Source organism: Panthera leo, chromosome A3 (genome assembly GCF_018350215.1).
Source record: "Panthera leo isolate Ple1 chromosome A3, P.leo_Ple1_pat1.1, whole genome shotgun sequence".
NCBI lineage: Eukaryota > Metazoa > Chordata > Mammalia > Carnivora > Felidae > Panthera > Panthera leo.
In genome coordinates, this window is record NC_056681.1 from 109,327,986 (window position 1) to 109,354,245 (window position 26,260).

Sequence of the window (26,260 nt, forward strand, 5' to 3'; positions counted from 1 at the left end):
GCTTCTCCAACATCGTATGTGCACACGAAGCATCTACATTGCATTGAAATGAAGATGACAGTTCAGTAGCCCTGGAGTGAGGCTTGGTGCTGTTGGTCCCACGGCCACGCTTGGCGGCACGATGCTAGAATAGTCCCCGCCAGCGCTGGCGTGCACACACTGGCATGTTGCTCTGCCCCTTAAGTACACTGCAGGTTTCTGGACAGCAAGGGTGCTGCTGACACTTCTTGGCTCCTTTCCTACAGTTGGGGCTCATAGAAGAATATGCACTGTCAGGCCTGCCAGATGCTTGCTCTACAGACATTAGTGTGTTCATTGAACCCGAAAGAATATCTTCTCTATGTCCACTTCCTTCGTGTCACTTAGGCTTCCAAGGTTACCACTAGGTTTTCAAGGCTCAACTTTTCCGTAATACGGAGCAGAATCCCAGAACCCCTAAAATCCTCCTCGGACAAACCTTTTCTTCCCCCATAAATGAAATAAAGATCCAACAAACCCCAAAGCCTTCAGAGTTAGTACATGAAATGTTCTCACTTGTAAGGATAATTCACTGTATATATATATATATACATATATACACATATACATGTACATATACATGTACACACACACACACACACACACACACACACAAGGGCATTCTCCCTGAGGACCTTCAGTATCAAGAAGATGGCCAGTACAGATAAATAATGTGGAGCATCAAAGAGACCATCAAATCAGCACCACTGGCTCTTGAAGGGGCAGGTTCTGGATAAACTGTTTAGAGCCCAGAAGGGAAGTCTCACAAAGGGCAGAAAGGTAACATTTCTAGAAGGTGAGGAATGGTGTAGGAAAACAAAAATGGGGTTTTGGGATAAAATAGCTACCCCAAACAACCTGCCACCCTCCATTTGCACAAGCTGTAAAAGAAGTTATTTACTTAGTCATGTGGACAAAGTGTTTTTAACAGCAGCTAACTACAGAGCAAATGAAAAAAAAATTTTTTTTACACGTAAGACATGTGTGAAGAATGTCTTCGTGTGTGCAAAAGAAATTTTTCATGTGGTATTTAATAAATATATACACATACTATTTGTACTTATAAAAATACCACATGCAATGAAAGCTATGCATAAATATTTGTAAAAATCCCTTTATCTAAGTAGGCCAGTAACATTTAACATTTTTCAATAAATCCATACATAAAATATATACATTAGTGCCAAATGGAACATATATTTTGAAATATGAACCCCGAGTAAAAAGTCTTAGGAATCTGGAGTAAAATCCAGGTATCTGCCAAAGGAAACTTTGGAGGAGTTGTCAATTGAAGAAAAGAAACAACGCAGGGTCCCTTATCTCCCTGGACTGTTTTGCTGGTCAGATTTCTAACATCACTTCAGCTGAGCTTTGTATTTGACTTCCAGCCTCACGGCCATTTGACCTGTCAACTATTATTTTCTTTGAGGGTTTTACCACTCCACCCAAGACCTTTGCTTTCCAGAGCAGTTGCGTCCGTTTCCTTTTCACTTCACCTTAACGTCAGCCCTGGTTTACCACGCCGGCTTAAAGTGCATCCTCTAAGGTTTCAGACCCGGGGGCTTCGCCGTGAGGACCTGAAGCTGACAGCGCTCTGGAAAGTCAAGGTCCTCTGCAGGGTATCTGCTTTGTGCCAGGATTTCCGTCCAACCTGAGCGTCCCAGGGCCCCGGCCAGGCCCGGATCGCCCGATACGCCCCCCCTGCCCCGGGCTCCAGCCGCCTCCCCGGGCCGACCGTGCGGGCTGGGACCTCACAGCCGGAAAACGCCGCCCTTTCCTGTCGCCTACTCATTAACCCAGGCGGAGGACTCAAGAAGGAAGAGACGGAGACGGATTAAGAAAATTAATTAACCCGGTCCAAGCTGGGCCTCCGGACGGAGGGGCGGGGCGTGCCGCGGCGGTCGCCGGAATGACCGGCGGGCGCAGGTGCCTCCAAGGGCGGAATTTTAGGCTCCCGGGCCGGCAGCTGCGCCACTTGCGCCTCGTCGCGCGTCGGGGGCAGCCGCCACCCGCCTGTTCCAGCCTCAGGCAAGTCTCTTTAGGGACCCCGCAGGAGAGGAAACACCTCCCCCTGGACTGGAAAAACCTGCAGCGTCGGCTGTTCGCGTGCCCACTTGCTCAGCCCGCAGCCCCGGGCGTCTCCAGTGCGCCAAATCCACTCTCCGGGTTTTGGCAGCAGCTCCAAAGGGAGCGAGCTGGAAACTGACAAAACAAGACCTTTCCCCCGAGCCAGGGCTACGAGTGGCTGGGGGACCCGCGGCCGGGGAGGGTCGGCGCGGTCAGGTGGCCCCGCTTTCCCGAGAGTCACCCGCCCGCTGCACCCTAGCTTCGCCGGGCTAGATCGGCTTGTTGGGACGAGGAGAGGTGGGCGCAAGAGGTTTAGTGCAGGTGTCCAGGGTGCGGGCGGAGTCCCTTTGTCCTCGGGCACCCAGGCGCTAGCAGCCGGGGGGGGGGGGGGGGGGGTCCCTCTTTGAGGGAGGTCGCGCTAGCTTCCCAAGACCTCTCTTTGTGCCGAGGGAGCCCTACGCAGCTCCTCGTAGGGACGCCGCATCCCTAAGGGTGGCGCCCGGGTGGTAACAATGGGCGCCCATTGTACTCCCGGGGCCCGCAGGCGCTGCCGCTGCTGACCCCCTCCCGCTCCTCCGGGCCCCGGCGCAGGTACAGCGGCGGCGTCGGTCTTTCGGGGCCGCGCGCACCCTCCGCCCCGCCCCGGCCCGCCCCCTGCGCCGCCGGCCCCGCCCCGTGCGGCCCCGCCCTTCACAGGTTCAAGCTCAGCGTCCGGCAGCCGCGGGCTTAGTCCGGCTCGCATCTTCCTACACCGCTGCGGCCGGAGTCTGCCGGGAGCGCAGCGGCGGGGCGGGAGCGGGGGCCGAGCCTGGAGACCCGCGGCCTTGGGCGCCTTTACGCCCACTCGGAGTGGATAGTGCTGTGAGGTGCCTCGCGGGCCGCCTCGGCTGGATCTGCGGGTAACGGGCTGGGACTGCGTGTGCCCTCGGGAGGCGTCTGTGCGGGGCGTCCCGCCCAGCGTCAGCGGCTGGGATCGTCTGGGTTGCCGGTGAGTTGCTGCCTGCCCAGGGCTCCTTCCTCTCTGCCTGTGAGTCTGTGGGACCCGCGGTCGTGGCCGCTTCCGGCGTGCGCGGGGTGCTAGGCTTGGAAACGCACAGGGAGCGGGGATACGGAGAGCATCGCCTTACCAGCTGGGGTCCAAGGGACCAAAGGGGACGTAAAGCAGACGGGGAGGGGTTCGGGTGGCAAGATCGAGACGCAGAGCTCTACCATTTGTGCCCACCACTTTTCAGGGTGGGGCTGCACGGCTGCACTGCACCCTCCGAGCTATTTTGACAGCCATTCTGGGCGCGTATTCCATTTTTCCATCTCAGAACAAGCTGCACATGGCTACCGCCCCCCTCCCATCGTGGAATGGCACCAGGGCCGCACATGGGTGCCCCGTGCAGATCTTCGATGGCACTATCCGCCGGGTACCCTCTCACTTGACAGGGGGCATTGTGGTTGGAGCTCCAACCTGCAGATCTGGCAGTTTAATTATTATTATTGTTATTATTATTATTATCATCATTATTTGACGGTGGTTCTGAATGGCTGAAGCGTTTTCAAGATTTTTTTTCCACCTTGGAACTGTCTTGACACAGACAAGTATCAGACACGTGAGGACGAATGGATCTGGCCAGTAATTTTTTTGTTATGAATTATTGTACTCCATCCCCCTCTCGACTTCGAGAGGCATGTGTTTCATCTTATAAATAGAAAGTAGCATATTTTTTGGCAGGACCTCCTTTATACTGTACAGTCTAGGAGAGGTCAGTTTAAAAATAAATATGCACTTGAATGTTGAATTGCCGAGAGCCAAGCTGTGGCTGGGACAAGCTGCGTGGACAGCAGCATCAAAGCCCGGAGCGCAGCTGTGTTGAAAAGAGTAAAAGCCCCAGAGCGCAGCCCAGGCTGACAGTCAAGTAATTACATTTTGTTTAAAAAAAAAAAAAAAAAAAAAAGTGAGTGAATTAAAATGAGGGCGGGAATAGGAATGTCAGGAGAGTACTGCAACATGAATCTTTGCAGCCCTGATGTATTTGGGGGAGTCGCTGCTTATGTGTGCTGAGGGTGTAGGGGGTTCTGGAGAGGGAGGTGCTTGGAAGGGGGAGGGAATTGATGAATGTGTTAGGGAGACAAAGATTTCCTCCCCACCCCCAACTTTTAGGCCTCACAATATTCCAGAGTTTCTTAGGGGTGCTGCTTTTTAAACAGAACAAGAAATTTGGAGTGCAGCAGATGTCCGTGTTTGAATAGCAAAGCCAGTCTTGCAGACTTCCCCTTAAGATCACAAGGAGACAAAAGGCTTACCATGAAGTCTGATGATGGGGTATCCCTAAGGCTATCTAAAAGGCTCCTATAACATTCTAACTTAGAAAAGATCGTTTTTGTATCTAAAAACCAAGAAATGCAACGTCTCTTCTTTTCTGGACAGTTCTAGAGGTCTTCTCTCTGATACCACCTGTAATTTGCACGAGCCCTTCTGGGCAGTTAAATAAGCTAGACAGTATGTGTGTGCCACAAACCCTTTTCAGAATAGATTTAAACACTCAAGAGATACGTCAGGGCAGGTTTGAAATGCCTCGCATGGTCACACCTGGCATAAATAACCGACTATTTGGATAGTCAAGGGATGGTTGAAAGTTCTTCATTAAGTCTCCCAAAGAATGTAGATTTCCCAATCATACTCACTGAATACAACGCTGAATACCAGCCTCTGGGCCCGAAGATAAGAACTTTACAGAAATTTGGAAGTGTTTCTGGATCCATGGCAGTTTCTGTTTTCCAGTGGTATCATCTGCAAGAGATTTACATTATGAATTCCATGATTGGAACGTGATGCTGTGACAGCAGCTACAGACATGAAATAAGATGAGCCCCCCCCTTCCTTCCAAATCTGAGCAGTGAAATTCTGTTCTCAGTCTGAATGTAACATGTAAAGACCGCTAAAGTAAGGAGCGTTGCACTTTTTTTTAATTGTAAATTTAAATGTGCAAGAGGAATAAATACAAAGGCATGGGCTCACATGAGCTGGTTTGTCTCTCTCCAGCTTTTCCTTTAATGTGGTGTTTTGTTTTTTATGTCCAACATGTTCACAAACGCTGCCCTTTTTCTCTTCTAACGTTCATGGTATTCAACAGCAATGGGGATAAGGTAGTTTTAACCTATATCACCCACAGATTCTTACCAGCCTATACGTTTTTCACAAGCTCTGTGCCCAGTAGCCATTGCATGCATCCAGTGGGTGAAGTGCAATACCTAACCTGAAGAAACCCTCCAGAAAGACTGTTTTGATGTTTTCTTTTTAATTATTAAAATTCTTATTTGCAGTCTAATTTCGTTTAGGCCTGGCCTAATTTGTTTCTAACCAGACTCTTGTAGACCCGACTATTCATTGAATAAGAACCTCAATCTATTTTTAAATACAGTATGTTTGCCAGAGAACAAGGATAGTCATTTGAAACTAGTAGATTGAGCCAGCTACAAAATCTCCTTTACCAAGTGCTGGAGCCCAAGAATTCTGCTAAAACATCATGCTGTTCAGGACTTTGGATGATAAAGCCACTTCCTACATGGAGCCTGTCCGAAATGCCAAGCAGTCTTCTCAGCCCTTCACCCTGGTTAACTCATTTATTTCTAGTAATCATTCTATGAAGGAGGAACTGTTAATATCCCCATTTTATGGGTGTGGAAGCTGGGGACAGACCTGTTCTATACGTGCCCAAAATTACACCAAAAGGAACATACCTAAATATGCATATACAGTTTAACAACCCAGTATGTGCATGTAGGAGTGGCTAATCTTGCTTACATGTCAGCACCTCTTAAGGGCAAGGAGATGGGGGGGAAACCCTGAGGTTAAGAAACCTCTCTGAGTCAGGCTGCCTGAGCTCATAGCCTAGCTCTGGCTCTTAATACTTGTGTAATTGGGCAAATTACTTAGCCTGTGTGCTTCAGCTTACCAATTATACAATGGGGATAATAATATTACTCAGAGGATGAAATGAATTTAAAAAAGAAAAAAAACAGTAATTCACTCAGAACAGTGCCTGATCCAGAGTAAGTACAATAAAAGGTTGATGCTTCCTTGTTGCTTTTATTTTTTTCCCAGGTGCTTAATAAATACTCTCTTATTTAATATTCATAACTACTCTTTAACATAGAGAGTATTGTTTCAAGATGAGAACACGGCCTCAGAAAGGTTTAGTAACTTGGCCAAGGCCACACAGCTAAGTAGCTGAATCAGGTCTGGATTCAAGTCTATTTGACCTTGTACTAAATACCACACCCCCACCACCTGGGAGGAGTGGCAGTAAGGCTATTAAATCTGACTCTTCTGAGGGGTTTTGGCCTCCAGCAGAGAATTCATTTCATAGTACTCTATATTCAAAGGAAAATGGTAGTAATTGCCAGCCTTGGGGGATACCGGGTGAATTATTTCATTTTTGAAGATAGTTTAATCTCACAGGTATGGCCATAGTCTTCTCCTGCAGGGGATCCAGAATCAAACCGCTAGAGTTAACGTGAGCATTTAATTTACACCATAAATGAAGAGATTTGCTATTGCTATGTGAAAATGTAGGACTCAGGAAGGAGGAAAAAAAAAAAAGGCCCTGCAACATCTAGGTGCCAGGAACTTCTGGGACCAAGGATGGAGTGGAGCTTAGAGAGGACCACAACCCTGCGTTGATGTTCAGGAGAACCAGGGGCTGCAGTGTTCCGTAAGCAGTCTGGATGGTCCCGTTCTTCAGGCCAGTGTCCACACCCAATGGTGCGTGGCCCTTCAGTCCCTGGCACCCAATGGACATTTAATACCTATTTCATAATGACACTGCTTCAGGAGGAGCTAAGCAAGAGGCAGGAGCCGCCAATAAACTGGGCAGGAAGGTTCTGTCCTTGGTGGAAGGCGGGCCTCCTTATAGTTCTGCACCTGCCCCCGGACCCTGCCAGATAAGCTTCTGGTGGGACAGAGTAAGGAAGCCTTTGAAACCTAAGAGAGGTACCCTGGATCAGCCTGACTGGCCTCTACTGCCTTGGACTTGTGGGATTGTGATTAGGGGGGGACCCAGACCGAAGTAGGGGTTCTGGAAAGCATGGCCCAAAGTAACTTACATTGCCTCAAAACCAAGAGCAATAGCCTTCAAGCTGTCGGCTTCCATTTGGAATCTTCCCTTCTCCTGCCCCCACCCTTTAATGGTTACAAAACAAAACAGCACCCCACAAACCAAAATAATATAAGTAGCCAAATAGTTATGTAGCAATAGTAGGGTATTTTTCTTTCCTAAAAAAAAAAAAAAAAAAAGCCTTGTTTGGCCTTGATATATTTCCTCAGTGCCAAGTTCACCAGTGTCTCATGATGAGGGGCCGAGTTCGACAGTACCTCTTGTTTCATTTTTAAAATGAAAACCCATAGTTTTAAAATATGAATCATGATACTGATATTTTCAAAGTTTACTGTTTCTGAATAGCCAGGCGAACTGAGGCATTTGAAAGCTGGTAAATTCCAAATTAGTAGTATTTGATTAATCCTTATTGCTGGCTAAAGTCATGAATGAATAGTAGAAGCCTTGAATCTCAAATATGAACCTGAAAGAACCTGATTTTCAGGGGTTTGGCTTTTGTTTGCATGTTTGAAAAAGTCACTATTCGTCTTCTAGCCTTTGATTCTTTGTTAAGCCATGTTGCATTGATAACACATCTGCAGTTAGCTAGCATAACACCACCTAACTTGCACCCTGAGATATGAATGGCACCAGAAAAGGATTCTTTGGGAAACTGGCTTGACTAAGGTCCCTTTCTGCAGGACTTCTCAGAGCATTTAATATGCCACTGTGTTCGTTGAGTCTCCACGGGGAGACAGTGTCCAGAGTCTCAAATCATTAGCCCGCAGAGCAACCGGCAGGAGTGGTCTGGCAGGCAACCCACTCTGGGAAGCAGCAAGCCAGAGGCTGAAGCCATCCACTGCAGTCTGCCCTACAGAGCTGAAGGATCCCAAGGACATTTTAGAGAGTCAAAGGATTAGAGCCACAAGAACGCACCGGGAGATGTGAGCACACCTGTCATTCTGCTGTTTGATAAAATTAATACAAAACTAATGGAAACAGTCACAGAGGTGCTGGAGTCGAGAAAACAGATTCTGGTCTTGGCTCTGATCCAGGCATAAACTGACTTCAGGGTCTCTGTCTCATAGATGAGGCGTTTGGTGCTAGGTGGTTTCAGATAACCTCTAGCCGTAGAACCCAGTGAGCTGGAATCAGTGACACCTATCAGCCTACCAGTCTTACTACTAATAATGTGAAAACCCTGGGTTGAAAAACAGACCAGTGCAGCTCTGTAGCAAAGCAGTCTGAGCCACCGTGGAAGGCAGAGAACTTCAAAGTCAGGCCTCTATTTAGACAGCTTCCACATTTGGGAATCTGTCATGTTCTGGTGACAACTTGAAGGTCATATCTGTGGACACATCATTGCCAATGATAAATCACTGTGTGTTTAGTTGAAAAAGACCGGTTCTGTTCCAATTCATTATAGGCCGCACCCATTTCCTAAACAAGGCATTTTTGGTTTAATGTGGCTTTGCCATTTCAGAATGCATTTGATTTCTTTCCTTTTGTTTCTTTTTTATTTATTTATTTATTTATTTATTTATTTATTTATTTATTTATTTATTTTGCCAAGGGTCAGTTCAGACGTATAACATTGATTTTAACACAGCTGGAGACGAGGCTGTAAGCCCTTGGCTGGCCAGCTGTGTCACAAGGCAAACCCCTGCGCTTCTCTGGGTAGACTCTGCCCCCTTGTCTGTGAAGCAGTGGAAGGGGAGGGATGGGGGCACGGAAGAAGCAGACGTTTTCCAGGCTCTCTTCTGCCTGTAGACTGCTGTCATTCTATCACTCTTCCCTCGCTTGTACCCGAGGCATTTCCACAGTGTCTTGTACTTGGTGTTGTAACACTTACTGTTTGAATGATCATCTTTTGACCCTTGCGGCTACCTAGTTAGACTGCCGGCTCCTTGAAAGTAGGGACTGAACCTAGCTTAGGTCAGCTTTCGTCTCTTTTACAAACAGGACCTAATGGGAAAGCAGACGGTCTAGTCCTAGCCTGTTCTATGGTTCTGCCTGTGGCACAGTCTTCTCCCAGTGTTGTCAAGCCAGAAGTCATTTGCACTTAACAGCTTATGCAAATCCTGCGGTAGTAGGGGTGGCTGGGTGGCTCAGCCTGCTTCGGATTCTCTCTCTCTCTCTGCCCCTCCCCACTTGTGCACGCTCGTTCTCTTTCTCTCCTTCTCAAAAATAAATAAACATTAAAAAAAAAAAAAAAAAAAGAAATCGAATCCTGCGATAGTAAAGTTACTCCTTCCCAGGCTACAGAACCTTCACATTCAAAGGGAGGCGCCATATCATCCTTCGATTCTGATGGTCATGATCACCCAGGGTTCTCTGAGAAGGAAGCCACCACCAGAACCTCCTCTGAGTCTCCTCTGGGGAGTTGCAGCCTGTTCTGAAGCTTCCTCCTGCCCGGGTGCCACTGCGGGGGCTCAGTGCCACCCGGGCAGTGCCCGTGTCAGCGCCACGTGTCAGCCTGGTACTGGGCAGAGTAAGGGTCGTTGTGCTTCCTCCTGCTTGCCTGCATCTCTCCGGCCGTGACCGTGTGAACCGTGGACTTCCTGATCCTGGTGGACGTATTGATCATTGGCTTCTGTCTTGTTCCTTATCCAGCTCTAGTTTCTTGGAATATTTAATAACAATTGCCTCTTCTACTGATTTGTCAGCTCATTGCCTAACAGAACTCGGTCAAGCACGTTACACGTGTGTTGTCTCCTCCTAAGAAACGCTATTCCTATCTCCACTCCGCAGAGGAGCAAAGTGAGGCACCCAGAGAAAATTACTGGCCTGCTTTGTACCCTCAATTTGGTACCAGGAAGGATGGGAAAAGATGATGAACATTTAATAGGCTGGTAACAAGTATTTTGATTCTATTAACTTCATTAAAAAGTGTCGTTTTTTTCTCCTTAAAAATTCCCTGGAAACTAGATGTTTCTGCAGATGTAGAATCACAGACCCTAACATTTCACAGATGGAAGGGTCCTTAATTTCGGCCCTGCTCTCATTCTGACAGGATAAAACCAAGGCCCTAAGAGTTGAGTGACAGAAAGCATGAGACCTCTTTCGGACTTTTTTTTTTTTTCCTAGCTAAAGCAAAGAAAGAAAATCTTAATGTAAACCCAGTATCTTAAATAATAGATTTTGGAATCTTTTGGTTAAAGAGGAGGAAGGAAATGGGTAGGGACGTTGGCCCTACTCTTCTGTCTCCCTTCCCTTCACCAGTGACCCGCAGGTGCCTCCCTTGAACTCTGGGAGTTCCAGGGAACACAGTGTGAGGAATCTCTATCGTAAAATGCTTTGTCTGTAATACCAAGGATAAATCTTACAACTCTGTGGTGATATCATCTCTGTGCAGCTCACAGGCACCTGCCACAGACTGCTACTTTAAGTTAGCGTCGCCTAGAGGAGATCTACCCTAACTCCCTCCCTTCCCTGCTGGAATCCCGACAGCATCTCAGACTCAGCAGGAAAGCCTCTCCTCTTCTTCGGACTGATTAATTCAAGTTGTTCTAGACTTCTTCCTCAGACCCAGCCCCACCTGGCCTCACCATGAACTCTAATCACATGCCTCCTTCTTTCCTTGGGACTCTACAGATGCCCTCTCACCTGACAGCTTGCCAAATACTTAAAGAAAATAACTGGAGGCCCTGAAATTTTTCTTCATCTGACCAACAACGGTTGACGATAATTTTCCCAGCTCATTGAAGTCTCATTTGTCCTCAAGCCTGGGAGAATCGCACCTGGAGAGAAAGGGGGCCTGTACATTTGTAGGAGAAGCTAGCCCCGTGCCAGAGGAAGGAATTATCCTGAGTCAGCTGGAGGTGGCAATTCCTTCCACTCGTGGAGACTGTTCACAGGGTGGACACGAACCATTTTTTTGATGACAACTACAGACAACATTTAAGGAGAAAATGAAAGTGGTTATTTTGGCAGTTAGAGTGGTTCCCCTCCTTCATGTTGAGTTTCAGTAGACGTTCTGGTTTTTCATTTGGGGTCAAGATGATACTTTGCGTTTGCATAGCACTCAGCTCTTATAATCACCTTTAAGAGAAGCGGGTTGGGGGTAATTATCTCCATTTACATAGAAGGTAACTGGCACATATGTGTGTGTCTGGAGTTCTCCAAGGAGCCTGCAAGCCCGGTTCAAAGTTTTAGCTTCTCCCCTAAGGCCTAGAACCTCAGTGAGGGCTCTATTGTTTTGTTTGCCAAAGTGTTCATTCATTTGATACGCGTTTTTCTTAAGTACCTGCTCTGTGCTAGTCCCACATTGATATTCAAAACAACCCTTTTCTGTAGAATGTCCATTATAGTTTCTTGAGGTTTCTTTGTACCTCTTGGGCCAAATAATCCAAATTTCCCCCTTAACTCACTTCCTTTTGAAAGGAAAGGTCAGGAGAGCGAGCTCATTGTTTCTCCCAGGGCCTCATTCTTTAAGATTGACTTAAATATAACTAGTGGGTCTGCATTCAGGGGAATGTATTGTCAATTTATTCTTGAGTCTTGCCTGTCTCTCTGAGATGCTATTTGCACATTGCAGTCAAGGATTGACATCCTTTCCCTTTCAAATAGCACGATAACAAATATTCTCTGCCTTAATCCCAAAGATCTGTAAGAGCCTATAGAATTACTGTGGCTTGCATTGATAGGCTGTAAAATTCTTACCCAGCATGGATAGAGAAAGGTTAAAATGCCTTACAGATGGAAAAATGAAAGAAAGGTTTTGCCACAAGAGGCCACAGCTCCTTTGTTAAAAGATTTCATTTATTTTTTCCTGTAGGAGTCATAGAAAGACTCTATCTTGGATTTTCAGCAAGGAGGGCAGGGTTGAAGGGGAAGCAAGACAAGGCAGTCTCTTTCAGACTTTCTCATTTGTTCCTTCATTCAACAAACATTTATTCAGTGCCAGCTGTGAATTAAATATAGTTGTCTCTCCCCAAAAGAAGGCAACCTAGTGGGAGACACAAGCAGTGACGGCAGCATAGTGTGATAATTGGTGGCTTTGAAGTATAAACAAGGTACAATAGGGGCGCCTGGGTGGCTCAGTTGGTTAAGCATCTGACTCTTGATTTCAGCTCAGGTCATGATCCTACAGTTGGTGAGTTCAAGCCCCATGTCAGGCTCTCCGCTGACAGCACAGAGCCTGCTTGGTATTCTCTGTCTCCCTCTCTCTCTCTGCCCTCCCCTGCTCCTGCTCTCTGGCTCTCTCAAAATAAACATTTAGAAAAAAAATAAACAAGGTACAGACGAGGCTCAGTTTAGGAGGCTTTGGGGGAGCTGGTGGGAACTATTAGCCACAGGGGTAGGCAGGACCCAAATGGCTTATTCTGTGTCCAGGTTACAAGGGTGGGCGTGCTATCGAAGACCGAGAGTGACCAGGTTACTCAGGCATTGTCGCCGGCTCACTCAAGATGAGGTTGGAGGCAGGGAGACCAATGGGGGGCAAATGTGCTTGTGCAGGAGAGAGATCTTGAGGGATTAAAAAAAAAAAAAAAAGGCTGAGGCAGTGGTGTTGATGAGAGGAGACAGCTCTGGGCCTTGTTATGGAGAATGAGGCAGGGAGACTTTGTGGGGGACTTCCTGCCATTTACCAAGAGAGGAAAGTACAGAAGGCCTGTGCCAGGTCAGGGAAGGGGGAAAGAAAGATGGCACGTTTGTGTGGGGCGAGTTGAACAGGAAGTCCCTGGGGGAAGCCAAGTGAAGTCTCAAAGACTGGGGGAGAAAAGACCAATGCTGTCTGTGAAGGAGCAGTGTTTTTTTAGTGTGTTATTTGTTTTAATTTCCAATCCGTTGTATACTGATACTAGAGTGCAAAGTGAGTACCTCGGGCCCACACCCAGCTCCCATGCAAGCCAAACGACACAAACTTGTCAATGGCCTGTCCAAGAAGAAGAAGCCACTCATCGTGGGCTTGATTGTTATGGCAATGTCAAAAGGTTTCTAGTAGCTTCCTTTTGCTTTTTTCACTTCTCTTGTCACTAGAGGAGACAGTTGAGGCCACGTGTGGGGGTGTGATTGCAGGGGGATTGTGAAAGGTTGGGGGAGGGACAATAACCATCCAACCCTGTGGAAATGCCATATCTAAGGCAGGGGCTCAAACTTTTTCTGTAAAGGGTCAGTTAGTATTTTAGACCGAGAGGCCCACATAGTCTGTCACAACTACTCAACTCTGACCTTGTCATGTGAAAGCATCTCTCCCAGGGTTTCCCAATGCCAACACTACTGAGAATTGGAGCCAGATAATTCATTGTTGTGGGGGCTATCCTGTGCATTGCAGAATGTTCAGCATCATCCATGGCCCCTCTCACTAAATGCCAGTGACACCACCATCCCCAGTCCTGAGAATCAAAAACATCTACAGGCATTGCCAAATGTGGGGGTGTGAAGTCACCCTCAGTTAAGAACTACTGAGTTGTAGACAACATGTAAGTGAATGGGCATAGATGTGCTCTAATAAAACTTTATTTACACAAACAGGCCAAGGTCTGGATCTGGCCCACTGACTATAATTTATCAATAATAGCTCTTACTCATAGCACCTTTGCCCACCTTATTTTTATGGAGCTTACCACCTATCTGGAGATATCAGGCATAACATCACAAAACAGAAAAATAACAAATGCAGGCTCTTCAGGAGTCCTAAGAAAGCCTCTGCCAATGCAGTACTGAGCCTGGATTATGTGAGGTGAGTTGGAGAATTTCTCTGGGAAGGAAGTGACTAAAGCAGGTCTTGGAGGATGTTATGAGTAAGGGTCGATGGTAAGCAGGTGGGAGGACAGTCCATGTAAGGAACACAGGGTTCTTCATTTCAGAAAGTTAGGGGGGAAGTGAAGTGTCACTAGTGAGGGAAGGGAGCCATTGTCCCCGGTGAAAGCTGTGTGGTTGTTGTCAATGGCCCCATGCACGTGCTTCCTCTGGGAAAGAATTAACAACAGTGAACACTCTTTTCTAAGAACAGGATGTTTGTTTTTCTCCTTGAGACTCAGGGGGCTTTCTTACGGCAAAATTTTCATCTTTAGGCTTTTCTTTCACATAAAGTCAAATTCCTTTTGAGATCCTCTTTGAGAAAATTCTTTTGGTTGGTGTCTAGGACCATTTTATTCATTCTTGCTTCCCAGCAAGGTTATGATCTCTGCCTCTCATTGATGTTGAGACCATAGTGTATCACTTCTTCGTGCTGTCACAACTCAAGGCAGGTAGCCTGCAGAGGACATTCCATTCTGAACTCACTTACATGCAAGTCCTCACGTTAGCCAACCAGCAGCAATTAAAGAGCCCAGACTGTGGAGTCGAGCTGTGGCAGAAATCGCTCCTCCGTATTTTGGCTGGTTGACCTAAGAGTTGGGCTTAATCTAAGATCACTTCCTGAGAGGTGTTTTCTAACACCTACCTGGCCCGCAGCAAACACTCAGATGTTTGCCATTAATATAAGTGTGAATTCCTTAGAGAAGCAGGCATTTCAAACTTGCCGCTTCCTTGAGGAGCCCCTGCAGACTTGGACTGGGGGGTGGAACCTGGGAGCAAACCAGTTCCTCTCTCATGATGGAAGGTGTAGCAGGGGTTATGGATTTAAACACTTCTTAACTTGATGTTCACTGTGTGCCACATGTAGTGGGAGGCAAACAGGACCCAGTGCATGTCCCTAGAAGAGCTCTCGGCCCAGTCTGAGGGGACATTCATTCATTCACTGGATAAATATTTGTGTACAGATATTTACATACAAATGACACGGGAGAGCCTGCCTTGGAAGTGGGTGGAGAATGGGATGGCCACTGCCAGCTTCCACATATACCCAGTGCTGGTATGATTGGAGATGTCATGATTCAGCCCATCCAGTGAGAATGAATGGTTATCGAGGACCCCAGCAGGTTGGGAGAATAACATGGAAGGCCCCCTATCTGTCTTTTCACCCCATTAGGGAAATAGAGCATTCAAGGGGCCTAACCTTTGGGGTCAAGTTCTCTTTCTATATTGATACTGTCCCCGCAACTTTGCAGATCAGGTGGGGATCCATTAGTTATGGAAGCATGCAAGCAGTTCACATATCCACCAAACTCTAGAGTGCCTGCCTTGGTCCTCCTGACTAGCCCTGAGTCTGTGCCCCATGTAAAACTAGTCATGATAGGGGCGCCTGGGTGGCTCAGGCGGTTGGGCGTCCGACTTCGGCTCAGGTCATGATCTCACAGGTCATGAGTTCGAGCCCCGCATGGGGCTTTGTGCTGATGGCTCAGTCTGGAGCCGGCTTCGGATTCTGTGTCTCCCTCTCTCTCTGCCCCTCCCCCACTCACGCTCTGTCTCTCTCTGCCTCTCAAAAATAAACATAAAAAAATTAAAAAAAAAAAAAAACTAGTCATGATAAATGAGTCGGCATTTCAAGAGAACCTGTCCTCATCCTCCTCCTGCCTTGCTACAGCTGCTGGGGATCGATGTCCCTATTGAGTCCTCCCCAGTAACTGATTTTAACAGGGAGAACAGGTGTGGCTTCAAAAGTGCAGACTCTCGAGGTGGATGTGCTGTCTTCCAGTTTTGCTTCTAAAAAATCTTTCAACTAGTACAATTAGAGCCCGTAAATGTGAGGTGTGTACACAAATGAGCAGTGAGTCCCCCATATGGTATTTGTGGGTTGCTACAAAGCAGGTCGTAAAAGAAAAATAAATACAAGCTGTAGCTGAGTCATAAACGAGAAGTCCATTTATAGGTAAGTGAAGGTGAGATGTATCAGCCTTTCTGAGTGGGTCCATAAAATGCAGTCTGTTCAGTCTGGCTGTAAGTTCATGTGCATGAAAGCTAGGCAGCTGGGGGCTGAGCGAATGGAGTTTCGCTGTCTTGTCACATATAGCTATGTCCTCGGTTTGGATGATGTAGGAGAGGGTAAGAATCTAAAAATAGAAAAGGCATCTTATCTTTTTAGGGGTAGAGTAAATAGACCAAAAATATGAAAAGCATCTCTTCAGGATGCTGTTTATCGGGTGTTCTCTGGTTACATTTTTTTTCCCTCTTGGATTTTGATTGAAGTTCAGTGTGGAATTTCAAATACTATGATTTTTTTTTCCTGTGAATTTCAAATTCTTTGGAATTTGAGTAAAAACACAACCATCTTCAAATGGAAAGTCTTCTAGGTAAAGTCTGTGAGTGTTTTCATAGGCGAATGTGACAGGAGGCCATGGGGAAATTGACAGCGATCATACTCCCCAGTAGGAGACTCAGAAGGAGCAGAGACAAAACACCACACATCATGCACCACTGAGGAGGCTTGGGACCAGGGCTGCTCCCTGTGACATCCTCAGACCTTGATCGCCGTCCCCATCCCACAGCCACCCTTTCCATCTTTGAGACACCCGGGGTCTCCCTTGGAGACCTTCTCCCTTGGAGAAGCCAGTGTCCCTGTACCTGCTTCTCAGCTTCTCTAGGGCCTCAGAGAATCAGTTAATCCCTTTTCTATTAAAGTTTAAATGACTCCTTGAGATTCCTAAAGATTTGTTTTCCCTTGCTCTGAGTTTTCTTTCAGTCGCTCCCCTCCTTCAGCTTCTCACATGTCACGACCAAGTTCTTTGTCTCCCAGTTGGGACTCCTCAGAACATGTAGGAACATGTTCCAGGTAGCCTTTATCCCTTCCAAAGTGTGGAGTCCAGGATCAAATACAGTTTTTCAGGGCTTATCGCTGTGGAGAGAAATACCCCGAAGATGGTTGGGGGGTGGAGAGGTTCTTGACTGAGTCAACATCCTCCTTCCCTGGGACTGATGGTTCAGATTTGAAGGAGGAACATGTCACATTTTTGCTTGGGGCCCAGGTGGTGCGGCAGTGCTGTGTCTGGATGTTAGGAAAAAGGGAGGCAAAGTGAAAAGTGATGAGAAGGTAGGATGTCCTTGGAGGATGTGACAACCAAGCAAGAAAGGGGAAGTCTGGTACATGCTCACTTCCCGAAAGTAGAAGAAAGGAAAAGCCTGGAGGTCCCTCAGGATGATGTCCCCACCCCCCACCTGCCCCTGTCTTTATACATGTGTGTTTTAAATTAACGTCGCAACCTATTTTGCAGGATGCAAGCACGTGTTTGCTCTCTTTCTCCACTAAGAATTACTCTAAAAATAATTAGTAGACCAACCAAACATTCCTTTCTTAAAATAAATGGAATTTAAAGAATCTAAACCTCTTTGTTCTTTTCGGATGAATTGCCAGTCCTGTCAGCTCTTAAGTGATTCAAGAACTGATTTTTTTGTGTGTCACTTCTTAAGAACCCCCTGTTTCTCCCCGCCCCCCCCCCCCCCCCCCCCCCCCCCCCCCCCCCCACCGACTGGCCACTGCCTTGCTTTGGTCTTTTTGGCATCATTCTGTTCACCAAAAGGATGGTAAGGAAATGAATCAAAGGGCTGCTTTAGTTTTTTCTTCATTGAATTATTATCGTAGCAGTGATGATTTCTCTTATTAACACTGTCACTCATGCTTCATTCAGTCACCAGAAAATGGAATTGGCCAGCTTGGTGCAGGAAGGATGGCCCCGATACTCTGCCATTCTTATCAAAACCATGACTTTAACTTCTCCTTGAGTCCTTCTGTGTCCTGGAACGCTTGAGCTTCTCCCAGATTCCTGTAAGTGGGGGCCTATGCATTTGCAGCTGGACCCATGTCCCCGCATCTGCCAGACATTCTCTCTCACCTTGATAGAGGGTGACAAGCAGCTGACTGGGATGTTGACCCCCTTTGTTGGCAAATCTAACCTCTCCTCAGTGCCCCAGGACTGGGACCTTTGTTTTCTAAGGGATCTAATTTCCCAGATGAATATGCTCTCCAGTGTCCTCGAAGGGGGGAAAGAGCAGCAAACAGTGATCCAAGAAGGGAGAGAAAAGGATTAGCCCTCATGGAGAGTTCAGATTTCAGGGTCAAGAGGAGGGTTTCTGAGAAAAAGCCTATACATGGGAAGATTTCTGTCTGTCTTCCTCTCTTTTTCTTGTCTTCCTGCCTTCTTACTCTCTGACTTTCTGTCTTTGGATTTGAGGAAGATAGAACAGAGGAATCATGGCAACACAAGAAAGCAGGAAGGCCAGGAGAGCCCCCAAGTGTGGGTGGGCAGCATCCTTTGGGTGGTTCAGTACTAAGTGTTTATGATGGATGGTAGAGTCTTGACTGATAGTAAAAGGCTAACAATTCTCTTCATTTGACCTGTAGAACACCCAGAGGGCTGCTCACCGATTCTGGTTGTGTAGCTCATATCTGGACCGGTTGTGTAGCTCATATCCTCTCCCCACTCCATCCTACGGCAAGTAATCCCACTTCCTTCTGGGCAGAGGGCAAAGCCTCTTGGGTGTTGCCTGATTCAGGCTCTCCCACTGGGATTCATCCTCCCTCTGCCTCCTGCCTCATCTGTCAGCTGCCAGCAGCCTCTTGGAGCCCAGGTCTCCTTTTCTGCAAGCAGTGAGCCAGGGACAGGATTTCGTGTTGAGTGTTAGGGACCATCCTGTTCTAGAGCATGGCCCGTGTCACTAGCCACTGCCTGAACAGGAGCTGCACGCCCAAGCCCCAGTGCCTCCTCTTGTCTGTGCTTCCCTCCACGTGGACACTTATGCCTCTTGCCTTTTCTCATGTCTTTGTGACTAAAAACCCTTCTCTTAGGAGATCTTTTCCATTCTGCAAAGTAACACCTGTGCTACCTCTTCCGTGAATGCCTAGTCCCTGCAGGAAGAGGCGATCTGTCCCTTGGCCATGCTCCAGCGAGACAAGGTCAGCCCTCTTCTGAGGTCTTCATATACCCACAGGCCACCACCTTACATTTTGGCTTTTGAACACAACCGCCACAGACGTGTTTACATTATGATCCGGTAACAGGTTGAGTAGACTTTTCAGGACCTTTGTATAAAATTCGCTCCGAGGTGCAGCCTGAAGCTTAAGCAGCCCTTTTTTTTTTTTTTTTTTTTAAATAGCTAATGGCTAATTCATTCAGGTGGTTCGAAAACCCAAAATCATACAAGGATATACAGTGAGAAGTTTCTCTCCCACCTTTGCCCTATCCTGTCCATCCCTCCCTGTGGGCAGTCACCATGATTAGTTTCTTGTGTGTGCTCCCAGAGATATTTTACAGACACACAAGCCAATGCAAGTGTATCTATATACTTCTGCACCTATCTTTTTTTCCCTGTAAAGATAGATATCTTTGAGCTCTTTCTGTATCAGCGAAGAACTGTTGAATCCTTCGTAAGACCTGTATGATATTCATTTGTAATTGATGATACCTTAATTTATTTAACCGGTCCTTTATCGGTGGACAGTTAGGTTGTTTCCAACTCCAGACTGTCGTATCCTCCTGGATTTGATAATCTTGTACATGTATTATTTCCCCTGTGTGCAAGTTGGGTAAATCTCTGTAAGTGGAATTCTGGTGCCAAAGGCAACCAGCTTCCAATGAGGTGGGATCTGTTTTGTGCTTTCACCATCGGTATATGCAGGGCCTGACCCCACCCTTATCAGCCCAGTGTGTTATCACATATTTGTATCTTAAAGAGACTTTGGGATGCACCTCCTTCATAATTTGGGAGCTGACTGAATTTCCAGCGAGTGTGATTATTAAGAGACAGGACCTTAAACTCTGGAGCCTGGCGACTTGGCTTAGTGCCTTCATAGCCACGTAGCCTTGGCAGAGGGGACTCAAGACTCATTGTCTGGACCTCAGTGCATCATTTATAAAATGGGGATATTAACAGTAGCAGCCTCATGGGTTCTTGTGGGTGAGCTGGTACATATCCAAGGTCGGCACAGTGCCCAGAACATAGAGATGCTCTCAGTAATATTTAGTGTTGATGGTTCCCGGGAGCATGCACATACCCTCCCCGGGACCAGCTCTTTTGTTAACAGCTAAGAAACTGTGCCCATTAGATTTCTGCATTAGCAATGACAGAGAAGGTGCGGAAAGAATAGTCAGGCCAGGAAGGGAAAGGGACATTGATGTATGTTGGCTGATAAGCCAGGGAGCCCAGGATATCCAAAAAGGAGGGGAGGAAGCAGCCAGTGTAAGAAATCCTCATTATTAGCTCAAGCATGGTTGCCCCTGAGCTGAAAAAGAAAGATAAGATAAAGGGATGGGATTAGAGCTCTGGTTCTCTAACACTACATTGCAAATAGCAGCTCACCTAAAGTTAAAAAGACATTTTTGTCCAAAATTCCTTAAAAAAAAAAAAAAAAACAACTTCCAATGTATGGGAGCTCAGAGCACTGGTACATAGTAGACATTCAATACAAATTGTTTGCAAAGCTCTAGAAGCCTACATCCCTGTCACACAATAAACACTATGTAAATATTTATAGAAAGAAAAATGTATCTTCTCTTCCACTCCAGGCTCACTGCCTGCAGCTTATCTAACCTTCACTCACCAAGCCTTTTCTTCCTTTTTTTCTATTTTTTGTCCCTTCCTTCCCACCTTTGTGTCTGTGACCCTGATGTAAAACCCAGCTTCTACCAGTCTGAGCTGGCCTCTGGCGAAGGGCCTGCAGTGCCTGTGGCCGTGGCTGTGGCCGTGGCCTGCAGGGACTGAGGGCAGAGCGTTCTTCCCCTGAGCCTTCCGGGTGCAAATGTTTCCTCTCCCTTCTCTCCCCAGCGCAGCCAGGCACTGTTCAAGTGAAGGGCGATTGTGAGTGATCCGGTCAGCAGGGCAGGGAACTGTTCTCTGGCTGCATCCTCGTGGCATTTTTCCTTTTCTGCATGATTTGAAGTGCCTTGCCCCGGTTTCTGGCCTCGCGTAACCCTGGCTCCACCAGCTGACCACGGGCAGCCCTCACTTGCCCCTGAGTTGGCGGTGGACATGCTGTATCTTTCCCTGGCAGCTGTGCTCCTGGCCGTGTGTGCCGTGGACACCGCTCCGGTGGGCAGCTGTCCCTCGGGGCTGCCTCCCACCTCCTGGGGGCCCGGTGCCCTGGCGGCTCCTGCAGGCCACCATCTGCCACGCTGTGCCCAGAGGTGCGGGAAGGCAACGCCAGCTTCCCCCCGAGTGGCAGGGGCCCCAGGCTGTCGTGCACTTACAGACGGAGGAAGTCCTGCCATTGGGATCCAAGGCTTTGGAGTTGTGACATTTGCTACTGCCCCCAGACCCAAATTAGCGTCAAAGCCGAGAGAATATCCGGACCCACCAGCCTGGCTTCTTAGGCACATCTCCATTAGTAACAGTGTTTCCACGCGATCCTAACCTCAAGTGGGAAGCAGAACCAGGGGGTGCCTCTGTGTGGCCACAGCAGCAGCACTTTGGGGAGGTTTGAACCAGGTCCTTACTTGGGACCAAACGGAGAGATGCTGAGTGTGAGGTCCTAGGTGGCAGCTTCAAGGTCGGCTCACTCGAGGTGCAAACCCACTTGTGCTGCGTGGACCACCTTCCCACGCACGAAGCCAGGGCGGGGTGGGCCTGTCCAGCTCATCATCGGTCCCTGCCTTGTCCAGTCTGGGTGCAAGCCACTTCCCAAACGGAGCCTGTTGGTGCCTTGCCACTGGGTGCCAGAGCACGGTTCTTTCCACCTGCCACGGGGAAATGAACTCGAAATTTTTATGCGTACAGCCTCCAGCTGCTACAAAGCAAATGTGGCTGGCTCTCTTCAAGCCACCATCCAACTCAGCTCTTGGATATTTATTTATTTATTTGCTCCTCTGCCAGTGAGGAGGAGAGCCCGATGGGAGAGGTCTCAGCAGAGCATTTCAGGAATTCCCTCAGTGGGAAAGGTTTTTAACTTCTTCACGTCAGCTGATGGGACCAAAGAGTCAGAGGATTTATTTTTAAGAGATGAAGAGTTTCTCATCTGTAAGATGAGAACCCAGAGCCCCACACCTCCTGGCTTAGCACTTCTCATTGTGTTAAGTTGCATGTGCAGGGAGGGTGTGTGCATTTTCTATGCTGGTAACACACTACCAGAAACTTAGTGGCTTACAACACCACCTAAGTTATTGTCCCACAGTTTCTGTCAGTTGGGAGCCCAGGCAGGGCTTAGCTCCAGGATCTCATCAGGCTAGGAGACAGATGCCAGGGGGCTTTGCTCTCATCAGAGGCTCAACTGGGGTGGGGGGGATCTACTTCCGGTTCCCTCAGGTTGTTGGCAGAATTCATCTCCACGGGCCCTCCCTCAGCACAGCGGCTTACTTTTTCAAAGCCAGTGAAAGGCACCTTTCTCCAGTCTGCTAAGATGGACTCTTTTACCATGTCACCTAACCACGGGTGACATCCCATCACCTTTGCCACATTCTGCAGTTTAGAAGCAAGTCCCAGGTTGTGCCCACACAGGTGTTAACACCAGGAGGCACATCATGGGGGTTACCTTGGGGTGCCACCTACCACAGGGAGAGGACACAAACTTTATCAGGAAGTGTTCCAAAAGTATTTCTAAGACCCAGCCAGTTGTAGATGATCACACTGGTTTTTGTTTGAAAAGAATCAGTTTTGTTCTTTTCCTTCTATCTCAGAATGTCTCCAAGACCTGAAAGGCTTGACAGCCCAGTTTTCTGTGCCACAACTCGATCCCAGCTCGGGCTCTGTCATGAACTGACTGTATGTTCTTGACAAAGGGTGATTTATTTTGTGACTCCTGAATCCCTATTTTCTCATTTGTGCGACTGGATTTTGCTAAGATTTTGTTGGCCACTGGCACATAATAGCCGCTGTCACTTAGTAAATGGTATTTCTAACCCCTTTCCTTATAGGACTATTTGCTGCATTGCATTAGTTTTATTTAGATACAGAACTCAGCAACAAAATATTATCAAACAAAAGGGAAAACATTTTAAAGCAAATCTACTTTGTATCTAAGGAGCTGAAATCACTCTGGTCATGTGCTGACAGCAATTCTTATAATAGAGAAAAATCTAAAAATCTTAGGCATGTGCAGAAAATTGTGTCCATGGCCATGTTTAGAAAGTACTGATGTCATAGGTATGAGTTTTTTTCCATCTCTTTGTTTCCCCCAGAAATAAGACCAAGATTAGTAGACCCTTAGTAAAAGACCCTAAGATTAAAGTTCTTATCCTACTTGATGGAGGGAAAAAAATAGAGTTTGGCTTTAGATGGGAACTGGTCCTGCCTTTATTCACAGGCTCTTGAGAAAGAGGCAGGCCCAGTGAACCCTAAAGGGTCAGCTGAATATAACCTGCTTTGGTTTCCTTTCCAGGTTTCTCCCCGCCGTGGGATGGGTTGGATGATGTAACTGGCTCTCCAGGACGCCCCACTTGGCTGTGACTTCAGGAAGGCCTTTTCAACCCAGTCTCATTTCAGAGCCACTTCTAGAAGCTCCTTGAGAAAAATGATGTGACAGATCCTATCAGAAAGGATATTCGGAGCTTAACATCAGCGAAGAAAGTGGCCCTTTTCCCTTTTGCAAAGTAGACCTCCTCCAACTCCAAAATGCCAGCCAAGACCCCAATTTACCTGAAAGCTGCCAATAACAAGAAAGGAAAGAAATTTAAACTGAGGGACATCCTGTCCCCCGACATGATTAGTCCTCCTCTGGGAGACTTTCGCCACACCATTCACATCGGCAAAGAGGGCCAGCACGACGTCTTTGGAGATATTTCTTTCCTCCAGGGGAACTACGAGCTTTTGCCTGGAAACCAGGAGAAGGCCCGCATGGGCCAGCTGCCCGGGCACGGCGAGTTCTTCCGGGCCAACAGCACGTCCGACTCCATGTTCACAGAAACGCCCTCCCCGGTGCTCAAAAACGCCATCTCCCTCCCGACCATCGGAGGCTCCCAGGCGCTCATGCTGCCCTTACTGTCACCGGTGACGTTTAATTCCAAGCAGGAGTCCTTCGGGCCGGCCAAGCTGCCCCGGCTTAGCTGTGAGCCCGTCGTGGAGGAAAAGGCCCCGGAGAAGAGCAGTCTGTTGGAGAACGGGACAGGCCACCAGGGAGACGTGTCGTGGGGCTCCAGCGGGTCCGCGTCGCAGTCCAGCCAGGGCAGGGACAGCCACTCCTCCAGCCTCTCCGAACAGTACCCCGACTGGCCGGCCGAGGACATGTATGACCAGCCTGCCCCGTGCGAGCTCGTCAAAGACAAGACTAAATCAGAGGAGTCCCTCTCCGATCTCACGGGGTCCCTCCTCTCCCTGCAGCTCGATCTGGGGCCCTCGTTTTTGGATGAGGTGCTGAATGTCATGGATAAAAATAAGTAACAGACACCACCAGCTCTTGTCCTCGGGGGTAAAAGGTATCATCAAAAAATAAGAACTAAACCAACCACAGTCGGAGAGAAGAGCTTCACTGGCTATGTTTGCCACTGTGTGATAGGTTTTCTAAAATAATGTTCCTACAAAGTATTTTTTGTACCTGTTGTGCCCTGTTTGCAAAAACAAAACAATAACAACAAAAACTGTCCTGGCGAAAAGGAAGTGAGTCGGTCAGAACCCATTTTTTTTCGGTGGGTATTGCTGACGTTCAGCTCACGTTTTTTTGCTTCCAGACACGTTAAGAAATCTGGCCCGGCCAAGATTGGCACTAGCTCGAAGGGCTGCACAAGTCACATTAAAGAACTTCACAGTACTCTAGCATTTCCTGGGCAAGAAGAAGTCAAAGTTTATTTAACACCTAAGCCTTTTTTCTAGACTCTTTTCTATATTACATCATTTGGGCTCGCCATAGCAAATTCTTCAGTGTTAACACTATTCTCTGTTTTCACATTTGAACAACTTTATGGGTTTGGGGGATTTTCTTGTAGCTCTTATATATCCCTATATATTATATCTATATCGCGAAATTTTGACTGTCCGCTACATGTTGGTAAGACACAAGCAAAGTATTACTGTAACTAAGTTATTTTTAAAGTTAAAATATATTTTTATGTGCCTTTGGCTTTTTATTGCAGAGTCTACATTTTATAGGTATCACATCAAATGTTGTCATTTGACTTGTTTCCATTTGGGGTCCCATTGTAAGCTGCGTATGTATATGTTTGGAAAAGTGTATTCATATTTAGCTTTATCTCTTTTTCTTCATCTGTTAATCATACTTTTCACAGCAACCAACAATGGATTGTAAAGTATAAAGGCACAGGTTACTCAAGATGCTTCTGCAGAGACTGTGGGCTACACCATATAATGTTATTTGGAAATATAGATATTTTAGTACAGTACATACTTGCATTACATAGGTACTTCATGCAACACAATAAAGAGTAAATGTTAAAATGAAGTTGCTTGTTTATAGTAATAAGTAAAAACATAAGAGAATAATAATATTTTCCTTAAGTCCAGGACCAGAAAAATTGCTTCTCTGAAGTATGTGTGAGCCTTTAAAATAAGGTATGAGGTGATTTCCATCCACTCTGCAATTCTGATTATTTCCCAAAGCTTTGAGATTCCAGAAACAGCACCCCTCAATTTTAGGAGAAATGAGCGAGATCAGAATTTTTTTAAATATTTTGGGGACAGTGTAAGTCGGGGAGGAGCAGAGAGAGTGGGACAGAGGATCCAAGGCAGGCTCTGCACTGACAGGCTGACAGCAGCAGGTCTCGCGGGGGGCTCGAACTCACAAACCACGAGATCATGACCTGAGCTGAAGTCAGACGCTCAACCCACGGAGCCACCCAGGGGTCCCTCAGTACTTTTTAGGTCAATCGATGCCATCTTCTCAAAATTCATTTCTGTGCATCTCTTACTTTAACACACTATGGCAAACTCTTGTAACCCCAATCCCATCCTTGTTGGACAGATGTTTCCTTGCTGCAGGTGCCATATAAACAAGATTAAGGAGGCTAAAAAGAGGGCAGTAGAGAACACTCCTCTCTCTCCCCCCACCCCCACACCAAGGAGGAGAGATGCCTGAGGATGTCAGTTAAGGAACGGGAACAGGAAATGTACACAGCGATTCCTGCCCTGCTGTCAGCACCCTCCTCCCCCTTCAAAGTCAAACACTTGCATATCATAACTTTCATTTCTCCTTGAACTGTATCCTGAAATGACTTCCTCTCTCAGACATTTCAATGATTGTCCCACCTGGTTTGGAGCTGTTGCAGTTCTATCATCCGATCATCTAAAATAACCTCTGACCTTCAGGTGAAACACGGGACAACTAACCACATAGAAGAGGAAACCAGTTTCCTTGGAGCACCGAGTCCCTGCCCTAATTTCCCAGCTGTATTTCT

At 47.2% G+C, this 26,260-nt stretch overlaps 1 protein-coding gene across 1 annotated transcript; it reads left to right on the forward strand.

Annotated features, from left to right (window-relative positions):
- The first annotated feature begins 2,799 nt into the window (after window positions 1-2,799).
- CDC42EP3 (CDC42 effector protein 3) lies at window positions 2,800-25,308 on the forward strand. Its single transcript, XM_042933229.1, has 2 exons — window positions 2,800-3,073; window positions 23,296-25,308. The coding sequence occupies exon 2, from the start codon at window positions 23,529-23,531 to the stop codon at window positions 24,291-24,293; it is 765 nt and encodes a 254-aa protein (XP_042789163.1). The 5' UTR covers window positions 2,800-3,073; window positions 23,296-23,528; the 3' UTR covers window positions 24,294-25,308.
- The last annotated feature ends 952 nt before the right edge of the window (window positions 25,309-26,260 follow it).